At 41.3% G+C, this 19,847-nt stretch overlaps 1 protein-coding gene across 4 annotated transcripts in view; it reads right to left on the bottom strand.

The window, feature by feature from the left end:
* RAD51D (DNA repair RAD51-like protein) overlaps window positions 1–7,107 on the bottom strand; it is a 158,796-nt gene extending 151,689 nt beyond the window's left edge. For all 4 annotated transcript variants that reach the window (XR_015542943.1, XM_087391945.1, XM_087391946.1 and 1 more), the window contains exon 1: window positions 6,987–7,107. Coding sequence is in view for 3 of the 4 variants with exons in the window: in XM_087391945.1 (XP_087248071.1) it covers window positions 6,987–7,068 (82 nt within the window). In the remaining variant the exon portion in view is untranslated. The remainder of the gene's footprint in view (window positions 1–6,986) is intronic.
* Between the last annotated feature and the right edge of the window lie 12,740 nt (window positions 7,108–19,847).

The following is a 19,847-nucleotide window of genomic DNA, read 5'->3' as shown; positions in this document are numbered from 1 at the left end:
CTACTGTAGTCGTCGATAATCAATAAAAAATAGGAAGATCCCCCCAAGGCCTGTGTAGGCATCTTACCGCACAAGTCAACATGCACCAACTCTAGAGGAGCGTTTGCTCTATTCTTGCTTTCTTGTGGGAATGTCTTTCTTTGTTGCTTACCCATCATGCAAGCTTCACACGATTCTTTGATTTATGTGACTGCAAGTAAGTGAGTAACCATACCTTGCTTCTGCATCTCCTTCAGCACTGCAAATCCGATGTGGCCGAATCTTTTATGCCAAAGTCTGCTTGTGCCCACTCCAGCGGTGGCTGTAAGAGCACTTAGCTCATACAGGTTGTTCCTCCTTACTCCTGTGCCAACAAGATTGCCTGCACTATCCAGAATTTTTGCTCCTGTCTTATTGAACCTCACCTCATGGTCAAGGTCAATTATGGAAGCAACAAATAGCAAATTTCTCTTGATTTATGGAACATATAGCACATTAGATAGTTTCTTAACATCTCCATTCACATAAACAAATGAAACCGTACCTATATCCTCAACAGGGCATTTTGCGTTATAACCAACCGTCACGGTGATGGATTCCTGTAGAGGCTGCATGGAACAATATAGACCCTTCTTGCAGGTCATGTGACAGGAGGCACCATTATCCAACACCCATGAATCAATGATTGAAGCTTCTTGAACTGAGGAACACTCTTTCTCAATGGCCGAAAATAGATCCAACTCTGCTTCCGCTGTGTTAGCTGTCTCTTTCCCCTTATCTGTCTTCTTCTGGATACCATTCTTTTCATCTGCTTTCTTGACCCAATAATCTACAATCATATGGCCCTTCTTTTTGCAGTAGAAGCATTCTCCCTGAAACTTCTTCTTGCCGCCCTTCTTCTTTTTATCACCACTAGTAGAGGACTCACCTTTGGTGGAGGAACCACCTTTGCCTTTCGCACTGGCAGAGAAAGCAGCATCCCCATTCCCGCCTCCATCTCGAGCTTTAAGCCTCAATTCCTTCTCCATAAGTAAAGCACAGAACTCCTCAAATGACAATGGTTGGGGTCTCACCTAAGTGTTAAGCGCTGTTACCAGTCCATCAAACCTTGGTGGACATATCCGGAGACACTGCCGAGCAAGCTCTTCACTAGTCTTTTGTATCCCAACACCAACCATCTGGTCACGCAGATTTTTGATTCGGGTTATGAACACCTCCGCTGTCTCTCCTTCATTAAACTTCTCTCCTATGAGCTGATTCTCCAAGTTCTGGATCCTTGTCTGATTCCGCGTCTCATATTGACTCTTCAATATGTTCCAGGCCATAGTTGCCTTAGATGTATGCTGAATCAAGGTCAAAACACTATCAGTAGTACTTGTAACCAAGGCACACAGAGCATCTGCGTTCCTGCATTTCCAAGCTCGTAGAAGGTCAGCATTAGAAGATATCATACTCCCCGGATTTGCTGGGTCAGGGGGTTCCTTGTGGTTCTGAGTACCGAGCCGCTTCCTGTGGAGCCGCTTCCTGTTGCCATCACTCTGTATGCTGTTGAAGCCCTCGCCTCTCTTCTATTCTTCGATCCTTAGAGCCGCCTGGGCTCTGATACCATGTTAAATTACACAACGCAACGGAACAAAAACTGAACAAAGAATAGAGAGTACACAGCAAACTGGAGAGGAACAACCTTTTCCTTCAATACTGATGTAGTACAGATGATGGCTCCATCCACCCGTGCGCTCCCACAATGGAGCTTAGATGGCGATCTAGACAGATACTAGGTGAAGAGCTACTAGCTGGAAGATCTGATCTGATCTGAACTGATCCGATACAATGGACTGGGGAGGTCGCCTCTTTATAGCTATAAGGGCGGTAGTCGGATCAACGTAGTCAGTGGAGTCGACCAGTCGACCTAGTCGGTGGAGCCGACTAGTCGGCCTAGTCAGTGGAGCCAACCAGTCGACCATGGAATATTCAAAAAATATTCCCTATACCACCAGCTGGGGGCCAACTAGCCCCCAGGCCCTAGCAAGAATAAGGGCTCCCACACAATCACCTTTCTACCATCAACATTCTCATTGATAGACCTCATCTAACATGCAAGTCAGGATCCATCCAATGTCCCGGGCTCACACATGGCTTCTCCTCATATGGGGGCCTTACAACTTCAGCACCTTGGACCACTGGTGGTTACCAAGAGGGTGGGGCATTGAGCATATCTAACACTATCAACTATCCCTTCCACTCCAAATGCCTCACCAACAGCCAATCCTTTAGTCAGCCCGGAAGCCCCTTCATCAACCACCGTACCTACAGCGTACAATCTGTCATACAACCTGACCTCTGCAACTGTCGTACGATCTGCCGTACAATCTGCCGTACGATCTGCCATCTGAGCTCTCTGCCCGCCATCTAGCAACCCACACTGCTGCTGCTGCCCACGTAGTTCTGCTCCAAATCTCCTAAACTTGGTCTAGCTGTTCAACACCACAAGCAACTGCCACTTCTAGAGGAGCCGTCTCGATCCTAGGTGGAGTATGACCTCCACGACTTCTGCAACAACTTGATTCATTCTCGCTATCTTGTGCCTACAATCTACGTCACAATTTGCTTGGAGAAGGATTATTTTCGAGGTTGTCATCCCTATTTGCTGCACACAATCTCCTGGATACTTTGATGAGTTAGCTCCCTAAAATTTTAGGGCTTTTATGTTTCTTATCTTCCCTTGGCATAATTGAAGCCTTTGCTATGTAAATCTTTTTGGGGATTCCAAAATCCATGTAATATCATCATTTATTTGTATTTTTTATTTGGGGATTTTGCTACCTTAAGCAAAATTAACCCAAATAGAGGCTTCTTTCCGACATCTGGTGATTCTCCGACCGGCATTTTGAGAGTCACCATGTGAGTGCTCCATGTAGCTGCCCCATGGACTTTACCGACATCTTTATTGGGACATTCCTGCGTAGTGCTTCATCGACACACAGGAATGGGCACTCATATGTGCCGCCAGCTGCTTGGAGGACATCTCTTACTCAAAGAGATCTATTTTTATTATTCCTACAACTTGATGTATTTTGGGGTCCTCTGCCCTGGGTAGTCCCCCTAAAATGATATGTATTGAGTGTTTGGTTTTCATTGAGTCTAAAGGTCCTCTGCCTTGGATAGTCCTCCTAAAAAGATGTATTGGTTTTCCTATTTTGGTGTGTGGCTTTTCTAACATGTCCTGTTATGAAGCCAAGGGGGGATGTACTGTGGGAGCCATATGTATTGGCTTTGATAGGTCTCGTTATCGAGCCTGGCCAAGTTCCAAGATGGTGGTGTATTCCTAGACCTATGACCTGGCCATGTAGCAATGCTAAAACATGAGCCTCTGAGCATGTTGAGCCTCAAGCCATGAGAGTGCTTGGATCAACCTCTAAACACGCTCAGACTTTAGCCTCTGAGTTGCATAGGGTGCACAGTTTGATGACTGTCATTGTCATGTTCTATTCTTGCTTCCATTCCAGTAGTCTCTCACCTTGCCTTCATGGGGGGGTGTTGGAATATGAAGCCAAAGTGAGTCTAAAATGAGTGTTCTAGGTGGTCTAGGTGTGGTTTTATAGTCTAGTGAGTCCTAGACATGCCACGTGTCATATTGGGAGATATCCCATAGACATTGTGACTTTCTAGAGTCTAGTGGCACACTATATAGTGTTGTTCTTGTCTATTGTCTATTACATCAGTCAACATCAAGCTTTATATCATGTGAGTATTTTGGTTATCATTGCCTAGCACTTGTTCTTTCATTTGCTTTCATTTTGCCTTTCCATTATGCTTTCCATATTTCCATTCCGTTCCTAGTTAGCTTGGCATTCTCCCACCTCCATGTCTCTTCAAGCATCACCTGAGGAGCAGGGTAGTGGAGCAATCCTTTCACTCCCTCGTGCTCCCTATTCACCCAACTGTTGAGCTGTGTGTCCCGAGCTCTCAGATCACTTGCAGTTCTCTTGTGCCTTTTCTCTCTCCTTTCTCTCCTTCTCAGTGTGTGTAAAACATTGCTCCACATAACCTACGACCATGACAAGCTGAAATGGAATATGCAGACGTATATTGCCTATAGACTTGAACACTTGCCCCCAGCAAGAGCATCAAAGACCAAGGGATTTCCAATTGATTGTTGTAGTCCTTTGATCTGAAGTGGGATCCATGTTCTCATAAAGGACGCCAAGTAGACCGAGAGTGAGGCCTGTCACATGGAAGAACCAAATCAAAGGGTAAGCTACATCAATCTACTGAATTCTCCCTGCACTTCCTATGAAATGACTTAGTGATTGGAGTCTCCAATCATCTGGAAGGTGTTTGAAATCCTTCCATGAACTTACAGAGGAAGCAAGACCTCTCTCCCATCTAGGTCACTTCATATAATGAGAAGTACCAATTGGCATGTCATGATCATCAAGTATATTGCCATTCCACATGGCACATTGCCTATCAATCTCGTCCCGAGAGGAAGGGGGAACTCTCATAAGAGTACTCTTGAAGCTATCGCAAGCTTTCACGATAGCATCCATCAAAGGGGAAGACAAGATCCTTGAGATGGGCTAAAGTGAAGATCCACTAGTACTATCCATTCCCATCTCATTTTTGAGATCCTTGAGCCAAGTCTCTTCTCGTTGACTCCTTGGTCCGCCCAACAAGCACGTATGGCAGCCCTTGTTGGGAACATGACCTATCAGAGACAGATTGAGCTCGAGTGGAGATGCTTCAAGTTCTCTCGATGCCAGATGAAAGCAAGCCGTCAATCCCACATCAGATATTCCCAACCAAGTTTGGAGCATCCCCACTACAGCTTGACATCCAACCTTTACCATGTCAAGGAGTATGGCTCTTGTACCTTATACCAACATAGGTTACCATGGTTGGCACTATCTTCAATCCATGACTTTGGTAGCTCAAGGTGAACAGAGATGACCTCACACGAATGGTTTGAGAGTTTGGAGCTGCAAATGGACATATTACCCCCTTCCAGTAGAGCATTGAGGCCCCCGCTGTTCCCACATATCCAAGGTCAACCAGGTTATATGGATAGATCTCTTACAGCTACACTCATTCAGAACCTGGCTGGCACCCCGCGAGCTTTCTCTGAACCTCAACTTCTACTACAAGGAGAGTGCTTCATTGACTCACCAAAACATACACAGATCCACCTCCTCCACTGCTTGAGGATATTGATAAGGCAATTCATGTCTCATCACACCAACTTAGCATTGAGGGTGGATAGGCTGAGGGCACACCTAGAGAGGGTCACATCTATACTTTATGTGATTAGCAAGAGATCAAGTCGAAGGAGCACTCCGCCCTATATACTAGTGTCGCCATCATTGTCTCTTCAGGGATGGTTTGGGATCCCTATCAAGCTATCAAAGATGCGTAGCGACTTTCATTCATGAGGCTATCCGACATGGGGAGCATCTGCTCAAGAAACATAGGTGAGATCAGGGTGTATAGCCAAACTCCACCCAAAGTAGGATCACTGTGTTTTTCCAGCCAAATAGCACAGATCAACAAGCCCCATAGAGACGACGAAGCTGATGACCAAAGCGAGAGGTACAACAAACTCGCCAACGGGGCATAAAGAATGATAACTTGCTAGAAGAAGTGTATATGCATGAGCCGGATGGGTATGTGCACCCGAAGTACCCCTTGCATGTATCTCATTTCTTGCTATTTCTACCCACCTTTCATTGTTTCATTTGCAGCATGTGGCAATTGCTTTTGCTTGTGCCTCTTTATTTTATATCATAGTTCGTTTTCTACTATGTTCCTTCTATTTTGAATTTCTTGTATTTCAATCTATCAAGTCCTTTTTTACTTATTTGATTCTCTTTATTTCATCTTCTGCTGAACACCAAGTCCTTTTTATCAAGTCCTTTTTTACTTATTTGATTCCCTTTATTTTATCCAACCAAGAGAAGTGCACTTCTTCAATGACAAACACAAAAGACAGCTAAAAGCCCGGTGAGGTAAGTCTCGACAGTTTTCTACCATAAGCCGCATAAAAGAACAAGATGAATGCTCATAAAGCATTTGTAAGGCCTGCCTCATATGCACAGCTTGGAAGAGAGAGAGAGAGAGAGAGAGAGAGAGAGAGGACTTGGATGTGCAGCAAGGAGAAGAGAGAGAAAGGAGGGGAGGGGCCTTGCCTTGAAATAGAAAGAGTGAAAGAGGGAACGTGGAAATTAGAGAAGGGCACAAAAAATGGATTAGAAATTATTTTCGCTTTGCCAAGCTCACCCACCGTCAATAAGGCTACCACTCGAAATGTGGCAGGCCAAAAATGTTTAGCTCCATCACCTAGTCTCAATTCTTGTGGAACGTCATCATCTACTTCTATTGCTTCGTGTAGGTATACATCACAAATAATTCAGTATCGAGATTTCAATGCCATCAGTCTAGATGGTCATCACTTCTACTCCCCCGATAATCTCAAAGGTCCTTTGCTCATTCAAAATTCATAGTATTTGACAGGCATTCATTGGCCCCATGGCTTGCCTTGGTGCATTTGGTACACCATCCTCATCTGCTCTTTGAGCACCTTGCAGAGCTCTTTGCTTAGGTTTTCATTCCAACATGCAGGAAATGAGACGAGAGCGCAACTTTCCATTTTCAAAGGACTGCATTGAGGTGTGACGTCTCGGCCGTGCCAGTTGCAGAGTTTTACCATCAATGGGTGCAACACCAAGGCTGATGATAAGAACTAAATACCTTGCGCTTTGTACAAAAATCGATGACAGCGTTACATTATTAGTGACCGGTGACGCCCGTCATTAGCATATTTAACGCAATGCACCTAGTTCAGACGGTTTGCAGAGTTGGGACAAGAGGAAAAGAGCTATGATCGCTATGACATATAAACAGTCTTTCAATCTAAGTAGATCACAAGGTATTGGAAGTCGCTAAATTTCCTCAGATGGATAACTTTCTAGGCATAAGAACATAACGCAAGTGACGGGATTCTAAGAACAAACCTGAAATGATACCGAGACTGGAGAGGAAAGACAAAGCCGCTGGCGAGAGTGAGGGCAAACCGAGGGAGCTTAACCGAGGCATTTGAATGCATCGTCACAGAGCTCACAAGATAGTTCCCGCCATTTTACTCAATTTTACATGGAGATTTTAGGAGTTGATCTCACTTTAAAGCTCACTAAGAAGCTGTTCCCACGCACACTCGGTCCCAACACCCCCCACCGCACCTCCACGCACGAGAATGGGCCCTAAGGTGGGGTTCAAACCACCCGCTCGGCCGTCCACAAAAAAGCATGCAAACGTTTGTCGTCGTGCTTGGACGAATAAGAAATGGGGGCCCCGACTCTAAGCTGGATAGATTCACCCACCAACAGCGTCGATTGAGGGTTGAACCCACACGGGCTAACAGATCCACTCCACCAATCCAACATTGGTGTAATTTAATGGCACGCCTCTTTATATGACTTGACCGCCGAGTCATGTGAACTGTACACCCTGCGACCATCCTCTCTTCATCCACGGTCGAACATTGGTGTAATTTAATGGCACACCTCTTTATATAACTTGACTGCCGAGTCATGTGAACTATATACCCTAGGACCATCCTCTCTTCATCCACAGCCGGACGGGTGGTATGAGCTCACCCTAAGAACAAATGTGGTTTTAAGTGAACGTCTCTAAGCATAGGCTTTATGGTGGAGATAGGGCACTCTCATGTTCATGATGGATGGGTTTAGTACCAATGGTCTTCATGGGATCCTTAAGAGAAGCTAAATTGTGCCATTAATGAGTGGGTTAGAGCATTTAAGTGTGTCATTGGTGTAGTTTTAATGAAGGGGGGGGCCAATTATGCCAAATGGTAGAAGACCATGCACCTCCTCCTCTCCTTTCCCCCCTACTCTCTTTTAAACGTGTTGTATGGCTGATTGTGATTTCATTCTCTATCTCCCTCACGTATTTTGAGGTTTTCTTGCTTTCTCTCTCTCTTTCATGCCTCCGAAGGTGGAGATTCCTCACTGTACGGATAGCTTAACGCATTCGAATGCCTCCATTTGTTGCTATATGACCTGCTTGCACACAAATCAAGGAAGATTCCTATTGTACATCCTTGTTTCCATGCTCTTGGGGCCTTTCTTTGTGTTGTACGCATCTCAAGGCAGTCTTCCTTGTTGTATGGACCTACTGGGCACTCTTTTCGAAGCATTTTTGCAGCTAAACAGACTATTCTCTCGCCCTATCTGGTCAATTTCTCCAACTATCCTCCTACCTTGTGAATCTATTGCCCCTTCGAGGTGTTCTAGCTTGGAACATAGCACTGGGAGCTGGTTGAAGGCATCTAGAGCTGGTTCAACTCCATTGGTTGTTTTTTTACTCCATTGTGATTGAAGGTCTTCTATACGCTACTGGTGGGGACCAGGATAAAGGATAGGTGCAAGGGCATATCTCGCCTCTCTTCCATGGACAGTGGGTATAATAGTTCTGACCTTCTTTTTTACTTCATTTGTCATTTTTTAGCTTGTTGTTGCTCTTTTGGTTGTTCAAAGTTTCTCCCTGGCCACTCAGGTTTGGCAAACACCCAATCACAGAGGGTGTGCCTAGATTAGTGCCAAAGGGATAGTGTTGTAATTTCATTCACACCTTGGGGTCACTTGAGCATTTCAGGGACTTGTGGAATGCATTGCCACTCACATTTGGACACAGACAGTGGTGAATGCTTCAGCCTTGCCTTGGCAAATGGGTTCTAGTATGCACTAGGGATTGGATGCAGTTTGAAGCCAAGAATTGGCTTAGACAGTGTGAAGCAGAGTGCAAGGGAGTGAACCCTTGTTGTAAAATTATTTTCCATTATCGGAGGAATTAAATAAATACCAAAAGGGGTGCCAAAGCATTTGGGGCCAATCTGCGTCTCTTGCATTTGGTTTTTGAGTGGGGGCACTATAGCTCCCTTTTAGTGTTTTTAAAGGTTGTTTCTAAGTGTGATGTTTAACTAAAAGGTCGTTTCTAAGTGATGTTTAACTAATGGAAGTGGTTGGAAAAGATGCAATGTGGCTATAAATAGTGTGAATGCTAAGACAATTATAGCCTACTACCCTTTGGTCTACTGAAGGCCGGTTTCAATCCAAATGGAAGAGATGCATAAGAAGCTCAAGGGACAAATCCAAGACAAGCTCACAGGGGAAGTGAAGAGCTCCTTAGATGCATAAATGTCTACATTATTGTTGCAGAAGGAAGTGAAGGAGAAAGCTAAAAGCCGCTCAATTCAAAAAAGCTCCAGTTGGAGGGTTACCAGACAACTAGAATTTCTTTTCTTCTATTTTTCATTTTTTATTTATCAATTGTACTAGCTAAACAAGTTGTGTTCATGCTAATTATCTTATGTGATAGTTGAACCATGCGTAATCAAATCTTCACGTGGATATTGCATGTCTTTTAAGACATAAAATGAAAAAAAAAAGTCTTCTCAAAGAAAAAATAGAATATCTGGACTTAGCATTAGTAGGAGTAGTCTCAGTAGAAAATGGGAGCATCCCCATGGTAGTCTACAAATTCACAAGCACAAAGTAGATCTCATGGTCATAATAACTACAAATCCACTTCACCATATCAACTTCAAATGGGCCAATTGGTTAGTTAATGAAGTAGAAGACGTTGGAAAGGACATGAAGCATAGAGGACAAGAAGCGGTTTATAGGTATAACGTGGTGGGTGAAAGAACAGGCAGCACTATCCCTAACTGGCTACATGCCAAAGAAGAAAAATATAATGGCAGTTCTTGGGAGTTGGTGGAGCTACCGAAGGAAAATAATTTCATAGGCTACAAATGGGTCTACAAGGCTTGGCATAAGGATGATAGAAGTGTAGATAAGTGTAAGGTGAGATTGGTTGCAAAGGGTATGCTTAATAGGAGGGAATTAACTTCAAGGAGACATTTGTACTATTCATTGGGATGGACATCCATTATATACCCTCTCCTAATGAAGCATGGCATCACACTTGTACCAGATGAATGGCAACGTCTTTTTCCTAGCTAAAGAGTTACAAGAAGTGGTATACATGAGGTAGCCACAAGGGTTTTGAAATTTTGCTATGCTAATTGAAGAAGGCACTATATGATTTCAAGAAAGCCCCATGGGCTTGGTACAAGATTAACACAACTTTAGATAACAAGGGTTCACAAGGCGTAAACTTAATCACAAAGCATATGTGAAGAGGAACATCATTACAGTCTATGTTGTCATCATAGGTAGCAACATCAACAACAAGCTAATCAATGGAAATGAAGGCACATCATAGTGCCTCGTTGCTAAAATAGTGATTTGCAACAACTGACAACACTAATTGGAGGTACTCAATTGTAAATTTTCCTTCTAAAGTTGCATAATATTATGAGACTCGAGTTATTTCTTGGATCTATAGGGAGGCAGCAATGCTAAAACTTTAATAAGTATGTGTGTTGATACAGTCCTTGTACAAGGATTATGTCACAAGTTTTGCTTCAATACTAGTATCTCAAAGTCATCATCAACCTTGGCTACACCTCATAAACCAATGTTAACCTCGAGCTGCACCTAATAGAACATCGTCTCAATACCTTTCAACCCTCGAGGAATAGATTGTCTCAACCTTCCTTTGGTACATCTTTTCAATTTGGCTTCTCTTCGTCCTTGGTTGAAACTACTTGGTTGGCATCCAAGAGTCTTGGAGAGGCCTTCCTATTGTAAAATTTATTTTGAATATAATCCTTGAATGAGTCAAAAAATTGTCCTAAATCCCTATTGGCTCTAGAATGTAATTGAAATATTTCTTCTGGCTATTCTTAGGTAGCATTTGTTCCTCACTGTCCACATCAACAGGCTTCTCCTTGTCAAACATTATCTCATGAACTCCTACTTCTTTGTAGGAACTTTGGTTCCTTGTGTTTACCACAACCAGAGATTTATTATTCACATAAACACATGCCCTTTTGATGTGATTTATATACATGCATGACATTCTCACGTAATGAGGGGGACAATCATGCATGTGTACCTTTTAGTTACAATTACCTTGAAAGTGGTGGGCTACCACCCGTAATGTCATGACTACGGCTGGTAGTTATGGCACTACCATCAGTAGTAGGACAATTACCACCAGGATAATGTCATGACTACGGCTAGTAGTTATGGGATGAACATCAGTAGTAGGACAATTACCACTAGGAAAATGTTGATTCCCATAGTTAATAGGCTTAGTACCACAGTAGGCTAATTACCTCCAGCTAGTCACCACACTATTGCCAGTAATCCTCATGATAACCCGTGATGATGCTAATAAGTTGCATATGGTTGTGGGTGTTTAGTATTGGTATCCAAATGTCCATTACTCTATGGCATGTGAATATATAGGTTTCAGGGCTTCACAATTTATATCTAGATGGCCACTATTATGTGACATGTAAAATGTAAGAAGAATAGCTTTAAGCATATGCTTTATATACACCACCTTATGATTCAAAGAACTACAAGAAGATTGAAATATGACCATTTCCATCCATTAATATATTCAATAATGCATAACACATCAGCATAACATACTATTCTTGCATTTTCATATGATATAGAATTGAATTATAATGCAATTACATCCATGCATCACACAAAGAAAAATTCAAACAAACATTACACATTTTGCATCGTTACAATATTTAAACATAAAATTCAACTAAGAATTATAGAATTCCATTAATGCAATGAAACATGAACATTTGCACAATATTAAACATTTAATGATTTCCTCAATGAAATATAGCGCTTGACTAAAGAAAGAATTTGAACATTTTTATAAAAACTAAGATTGATTCAAAGAAATATAGCGCTTGACTAAAGACAACATTTTTTCAAAAGACTAGTTACCTAAGTAGTACATGTGAATAATTTGCACAAGGTTAAGTTACAAGGTAGATTGAGATCCACATAGGCAAGTGTGCATGATCATGCATGCATGCACATAGGCACACACACGTGGATGTGTGCACGCATGCACGCACACACACACACACGCACACACACACATGCACACACACAACGAGCATGGACAAGTCACACTCCAACCTCTCAAGGTAAAGAAATACAAATCGTAGCAACCTCACCCATCACTCAATGTATAGCAAGCACAATGAACACTCCATCTATCATAGACTTCCTCTCTTAAATCCTTGCAACTTAATTGTGGTCTATCTTACCCTAGCACATTATGTACAAGAGCATTCTTTTTAATTCTTGCAGACTCAATTGTGGTCCAACTTACCCTAGCATACCAGATACAAGAGCTATGGACTACAAGAATCCAATCAAGCTTTTCAAGAAAAAAAATGTCAAAATCCTCACTAATTACTCCATGTTGACAATCGCCTTCATTGGCTTGTAGTTGTGGTAAACACTCACCACAACATGCAAGATATTAGAGCAATCAACCACTTTTGCAAGAACAACGAACACTTATTCTCTCATGACTCAATTGTGGTTCACCTTACCCTACATGATAGGTATAGAAGCTATGGACTACAATCTTGCCGAATGAAAAGCACTTGCTACTCTTGCAAGCATTTTGTATATAAAAAATGAGAAGGAAATAAGAAATATTACCACCAATAGTGGCCATATTATCATCGATAATAGGCATACTAACCCCAATAAATTAACTAATCTCATCGGTAATAGGCCTACTACCGCCACTAGCAGGCCTTTTATCGTCAATAATAGGCTTGTATAACCAATAATATGCCTTTTACCATTGGTGATAGGCCTATTACCACCAGAAGTAGGCCCACTACCAATAGTAATATTGTCCAATATAACGGCTCTGTTTTTTCAGTTACAACATCATGGCATAATTTTCATGCTATTTAGGAACATAAATGACATTCATGAATGAAGCATTAATGAAAACATGAAATCCTAGGGAATCTAGGGCTATGTTTCCAAGTTCAACCAAGAAAAAACTTCTTGGAAAGAAAGTGAGCTCTAATACTTGTCAGTCATGCTAAAATGAAAGCTTCTTTCCAAATATTCTCGCTTAATTAACACTTATAAAAACAAATGGCCATTCAATTATATCACTTAAACAACAAGAATTCCATACTTCACACACACACACACACATTTTTTTTAAAAAACTCTTTTGCGTTATATTCCACTATCTCAAAAAGGGGGAGGTGCTCAAAATACCTCAAGCGACGATTTCAAGATATGACAAGTATACATCATAGTCTATGTACTGAGTTTGTAGACGATCATAAAAGGATTGCTGCAAAGAGTGCCTAAAAAAGGAGAAAAGTGAAAAAGTTGGATCGCATTCGGAAATGTGGTTCTCAAATTCTAGCCAAGGAATCCCAAAAAATCATGAGTATGGGAGCAATGCCAAAGAATATGAGGCACTGACTCTCGTGGAGCCAAACATCTGTGACAAATAGCCGAAGCGATATTCCTGCATGCTAATCCCAATAAAACTCGCCACCAAAAGACCTATTGTCAGAGTGGAATTTTTGAATTCCAAATCTGTGTCAATCTCTTTCACCACCACTTGACAGTGTGATTCATTCGCCAAAGCTAATTCACCTTGTGGGGAACCCATGGTGGAGGCAAAAGCATCTTGTATAAACAAGAGATAGTAATATGTGAAAGTTGCAAGGGGCAAGAAGATGGACCTGGAATAGAAAGAGTCCAGTCCTTGAGATGGTCCTCAAGCTCTAAAGGCGGAATGGGCTAAAAAGACTGAAGCATCCCAATAATAGTTTGCCATATGAATCTGTAATGCATACCAAGACCAAATTTTGCAGCAGCCAAAGGAAAAGTAAGGGGAATTTCATTATCATGAATGACATCTGCAACTGAGTGGATCCCCTTCAAGCTAAGGAAATAAGAGCGTTGAGGCTCTTGTACTACCGACGGGGGGTAAAATCCTTTGACCAATGTATGTTCTCTGCTCTCAGAGAGTTTCCCTACAATGAATCCCAACTATGCCATTCCAAGTGAGAGAGGACATGCTTCCAATCCAGTAAGATATGAGAGACCGAAGGGCTGCCTTTGATCTTGCCATCAACACAACCCAAAATAAAATCCCAGTGTGTAGGCTACCAATATCCAAAAGGAGTGGTGAGCTGTAAAAGTAAATGGCGTATCATAGCATCCCAAGGCTGAGAACCCTGCAAGAATTGCAACATCATTTTTCCCATGTGGGCAAGAATATGCACCTAAATGTTAGAGATACTCAACCCCCGTACATTTTTGGCGAACAGAGATGTAGCAAGAGTAATCTCAAACTCTTCTTGCCATGTTTAGAACACCAAAAAGTTTCCAAAACATTGGACATAAAAGAAGAAAGTTCTAACTTTTTGAACATTATTAGAGGTAAGTAAAATTGAATATAGGCCACCAGAATTGATTGAACAATGCGTAACCTGACATGTAGAGGCCACGTGCCAGCTTCCAATATTCAAGCTTTTTGTTCAATTTTGCTAATATCCAGTCAGCTTGTTGGTGACTTGTAATCGACCAACCCAAAGGATAGCCCAAATGACGAACCATTTGATTGGGTTGGACAATTTCCCCCGACCATAGAGAGTATGTTACTCTTTTGAATGCAAAGGCAATAACTTAGATTTTTGGAAATTTACACACACACACACAGAGTATATAGAGAAAATAGGGAAACAATAGCCTGATTGAGAGGATTATCCCCTTTCAAGATAAACCTTGTAATATTTCTCTATTTTTAATGATGCTTGCCTTTCATTAGCCATCTCAAAATGTCTAACAAAAAAAATAGACTTGATGTAGTAGTGTTCCGAAAGATCCTTGGTGAACCCAAGCATGAATAGCTCCTCCAACTATGTCAAATGCCAAGAACATAGCCGCATTACCACAATTAGTAACATCAATATCGAAGCAAACAGGAAAAGCATCTCCAACCAAAGCGAGAAATCATCGCAGGAGCAAAATCTATAAAAGTTGCATAGCAAAAATTGAAGATCCGGCAATTAGAAACACTTGAACTTTCAAACAGCTTACTAAGAATTGATATAAATGTGCCCTAGGTCAACACATAAGCCAAGAAGAGTGTCCAAATGAAATTACAATTGCAAGAGCAAGCTCTTGTGCAAATCACAACTAGTCTAGGCTACTCTTGGACTTCGAAATAGCAACAATAGATGTTATGGATGAACTTTCACTATAATTCTATGTGTGACAAGACAAAACTAAAGAAGGTGAATTCATATATCAAATGATTATGAAATCTAGATGTGTGATCAAAACAATTTGACTAATACTCAGACAAAGTGTTGGTTTTGTAACAAGTTCTAGGTGGCCGAAAACTAAATTGCAAATATGTTGTGACAAGAGGACAACAACAAAGAGCTCACGTTCAAAGGGAGTCAATTCAATGTTTCACTGGCAAATTTGGTCACACTTCCTAGAAGCAATCATAAGTAGAGAGAGAAGGTTTTGGACCTATAAGCAAGCGCTTGGAAGCTGTGGGAGATGGCCGAATGCATCAAGTGATGAGAAGAGCAATTGGGCAGCTCTAGCACAAATCGAAATTCACTAGCAACAGGAGTGAATAAGTAAACACTAGGTAAGAACAAGAAGTATCTCGAAAAATTGAAATGATAAAGAAAGATGTGAAAATCTAAGGCTTAAATAAATAAATATCATAACCTAAATAGGATTTATTAAAAAACACAAAGTAACAATACTTTAATTACTTGAAAATTAGTATTTCTTTTTTTTTAAATCCCCTTGATACCCCTACCCATTCACACAACTAATGAAGCATTGGGTCTTGAGCAAATTTGTTGCAACTCATTCTAGTGAAACTAATAGTTGTGCACTATCTATAGAATTTGTCGTAACTCATTCTAGTGAAATTAATGGTTGTGTTTTGATGTGCACTATCTATAGAATGCAAGAGAACATTAACAAGATATGTGGTTTTGGATATTAATATGAGTAAACACTATAATCATGTAACATGCAAGAGAATATTCACAAGATATGTGGTTACATATATCTTACATGTTAACTAATCTCATTCTAACCTCAATAACCATGGCACCAAAAAGATGTCAAGGACTAATTCAAATGTGTAAAGAACATCAATGGGAGCTAGCTTCCAATATAATGTCAGCTATGTTGCTAGTTATGGAATGTAAAAGAAGCCACCTACAACTACCACCACAAAGGTGCCACAACCATAGCTAGATGGTGCAGCTTCATGGTGAAAACTATGGAAAGGGATCTTTCTAACTGATGAAGACCAACATATCAGATTTGCTAAAGATAACCAACAAGTATGTGAAGTCCAATAACAAGAACTAGCATGAAATGAGTAGCATGTGCATAACAAGTGTATAACACACAAGTTTACGAAGAATTGCAGTGCATTGAGAGTTCCTAGGAATTGTTTTCATCTTAGTGTACCCTATCTAAAAAAGGTTGCAACACTCCCAACTTATTGAAGAGCCTGCTTTTGTGAAGATCAAGGTACTCATATCAGCCTCGATTTTGGTCCAAAATCATCTTCTAAACGTGTCTGAATAAATGTTTTACTTTATTGAGTGCATAGATTCATTTGCTTACCGGAAAGGAGAAGTTGCTCTTTACTACTACCTTGTTGAAATGATCACTAGTGAAAAAGATGACGAATTGAGAACCCATGCAACCAAGAATTGCTACAACTACTTTTGGTAATCAAATCAAGGTGAAAATTATGTAAGAACACCCAATATTCCATCAGAGCCACCCTTCATCCTAAGAAATAAGGATTTTTACCGCTAATAAAAAGCTAAAAGTTTATACTAAGCATATAGGGGAAGGAGAATGTTGTTATATAGGCCCATTCATTAACGTGGCATACCAAAGTTATGTCCTTTTAACCAAAACATTACGTCTGAAATGAAATTTTGAAGATGTAAAAATATGTCCTTTGGAGTAACCAACATTTAGGCTCCAGCTGTTTTACGCAAGTATTCCACTCTCTCCTTAGCAAGCAATGTAGGACATAATCAGACACTTGAAAGGAATGAAGCTTAATTTCTTTGGAAAAGGACTTCAGGGGCATATGATGGTGTAGCACTTCCTTCTTCAAGCTATGCAGGAGTTCATAAAACATACAAGAGTGTTTCTTGATGGAAGCAACATCAGACAGATATAATGAACAAAGATTGTTCTTCTCATGAAATTTTCCATGTAGCTCGTCTTTGACAGCAACACATGCAACAATTCTTTTCCATTCTTTTAACCATGAGATGTAATTTAAACCAAGAAAGCTACTCTATGCATGCAAAGAGGGTATGAAGCATTTTTCTACCCTCTCCAAGATGTTCTGCATGCCTCCCAAGGATCACACCTACATTTAACTATCCAGTATCGAATGATCTACTTTCCCAACAAAGTTCCTAGCGGTACGAGTCCCCTTGCATCCCACATGCCACTTGCCTACACCAAAGGAGAGAAAGGTAGTCCCAGTTCCGCAATCTCACCAACAAGGACATCCAAGAACAAACCCTAACAGTTTCACCAAAAGTGCCATTAGGAAAAAAGGGAGCTCATTTTGGGGCCCTGAGAGAAATTCACAATTTCTTCATTTTTCTTTCCTCAAACACTAAAATACGACATAACTCCACTGACACGATGCAGAATTCGATACTTCTGACATCACCGGTGCTTCTAGAGTGAGCCAAAACCCCGAAATGACATTTGAAACACTAGAAACGTGCACTCAAAGGCACGGAAAAGGCCAAAAAGGCCCCGCAAAAAAGTATACTAAAGAAAGCGATTTGACAGGTTGGCCCCCCACCAACCTATCAAATCGCTTTCTTTAGTACATTTTTTTAAGGAGCCTTTTTTGCCTTTTTCGAGCCTCTGGGTGCCCGTTTTCAGTGTTTCAAATGTCGTTCCAAGGGTTTTTGCCCGCTCCGAACGCATCGGTGATGTCAAAAGTACTGAATTCAACACTGTGTGTCAAATATAATAAAGTAGCTCAAGTATCCTCATTGAATGCAAACTTGACAATATTTCTTTTTGCTTCCTTTATTGTATTTTTTCAACGTTACGTTGACCCTCCGCCGATTGGTGGAAGGCTATTTTCCTTCCAAGCTAAAGGCCCCAAAATGAGTTTTCTTTTTTCCTAATGAAGTGCTAACGTGAGCAATACCAAGCCAACTACAGCACATTCCCACTAGATAACCCCAACCTCAGAACAATTGAATTACTTTTAAAAAAGGGAGGCTTTAAATGATGCAACTATTTCTGTGCAATTACACAAAGGTAAATGATGACATCACGTACAACTGACATTGACTTCTCTGGCTTTAGTCATTGGGAAGCCTAAAAAGATCTAGAAACAAGATTGAAATAACATCATTGGTTGCTTTCAATAACTTTGATTAAAGTTCTCGATGTGACCAACTTCTGCAGTAGTATCTAGATTCTCAAGCCTACTCCCAAAGGATCTACCTAGTAAATCTAACAAGACTCCCTAGTACTGACAAATATATCAAATATTCTAAGCTTGCTAGAGTCTCTCGGAGCATGGTCTCATCATCAAGCCCCAATACCTGGAGGATAGGAGTCTCACATGCCTTACGGATTGCTATTGGACACATACGAGTCTCATCCCATCAACTACGGATTGAGACTGAGAGCGCAATCAACATACCTAGAGAGCAGCGGGTCTGTAGACTATACATGATGATCGAAACAGAGGAGCATTTTCTATGTGTTTGTTCGACCTATTATGAGATCCAAGGGCAATACCACATGTCTCTTTCGAGAGGGGCTCAGCTTCAAACCACTCACGACTAATACATTTTTCTCACCAGGTCTACATTTGGCTCTACCTGATTGAGATGCGGAGACACACAGATTCCCTTGTGCCATAGCCAAAGATCAACTACAACTGATGCCTCAAGACACCGAGCTAGACCGAGCACCAGACCCGCATCCCTAATTTTTACGCATCCGAGCCAACACCATATGAGATCGAGGGGGAGGAGCTCGAGGAGACGAGAGCACTATGGATCAACAATGAGACCCATCATCACCACGATATGGTTGGACGAGAGATACGGGACCACACAACACGTAAGGCAACCAAAGCATGCACGATTGACACTTGACCTATCTCAACGCTCCTCGAAGGGGACCACCAAAGACGAGGCATTACTCTCGATGTAACCCATTGGATACAGAGATCTAGGAAAGCACACCCCCCCACCACCGCGAGAGCCCAACAGACACAAATACGTGAGTTTTTTGCATCACATGAAAGGACGCCGGGCCACATAGAGCCTCCACACTTACTTGGACCTCTACTTCTGAGCAATCGATTGCCCTCTTTTTCCTACTATGTTTTGTACTAGTTGTACTAGGTTTTTTGCATTCTTAGCATTTAGCACTCAGCAAGGACCTTAGTGAGCCCTTTGCTTCAGCCCACAGTGGCTTGTATGGGTTACATATATCTTGTAACTTGTCTCATAGACCCACGAGGTCTCCTGAAGACGTTAATACACCTTTCTTTCTTTCTTTCTTTCTCTCTTCCAAACAATAAATCTGATCCTTTCCTTGTTATAAAATTTTGAAAACCTATTTCCTCCACCCTCCAAACTCTCCATAAAATCGCGTTGAAATCATTAGCAAACAAATGCCAAACTATCGGACAGGCAAGTAATAAGTAGAAAGACCCTCTGAAAAAAATCACTTCATACATGCCCTCCAAACTCTGATTTGGAATCATATAATATTACAGGAAACATATGCTGCCAAATTAAGGCAAACTTGGAAGAGCTAGACATCTCTCTTTTTTGTCATATATAAAATTAATGA

Source organism: Dipteris shenzhenensis, chromosome 20 (genome assembly GCF_047967505.1).
Source record: "Dipteris shenzhenensis isolate YYH24624 ecotype China chromosome 20, Dip_SZ_1.0, whole genome shotgun sequence".
NCBI lineage: Eukaryota > Viridiplantae > Streptophyta > Polypodiopsida > Gleicheniales > Dipteridaceae > Dipteris > Dipteris shenzhenensis.
Note: the sequence above shows the minus strand (reverse complement) of the source record. Positions and strands in the feature narration are given on the sequence as shown.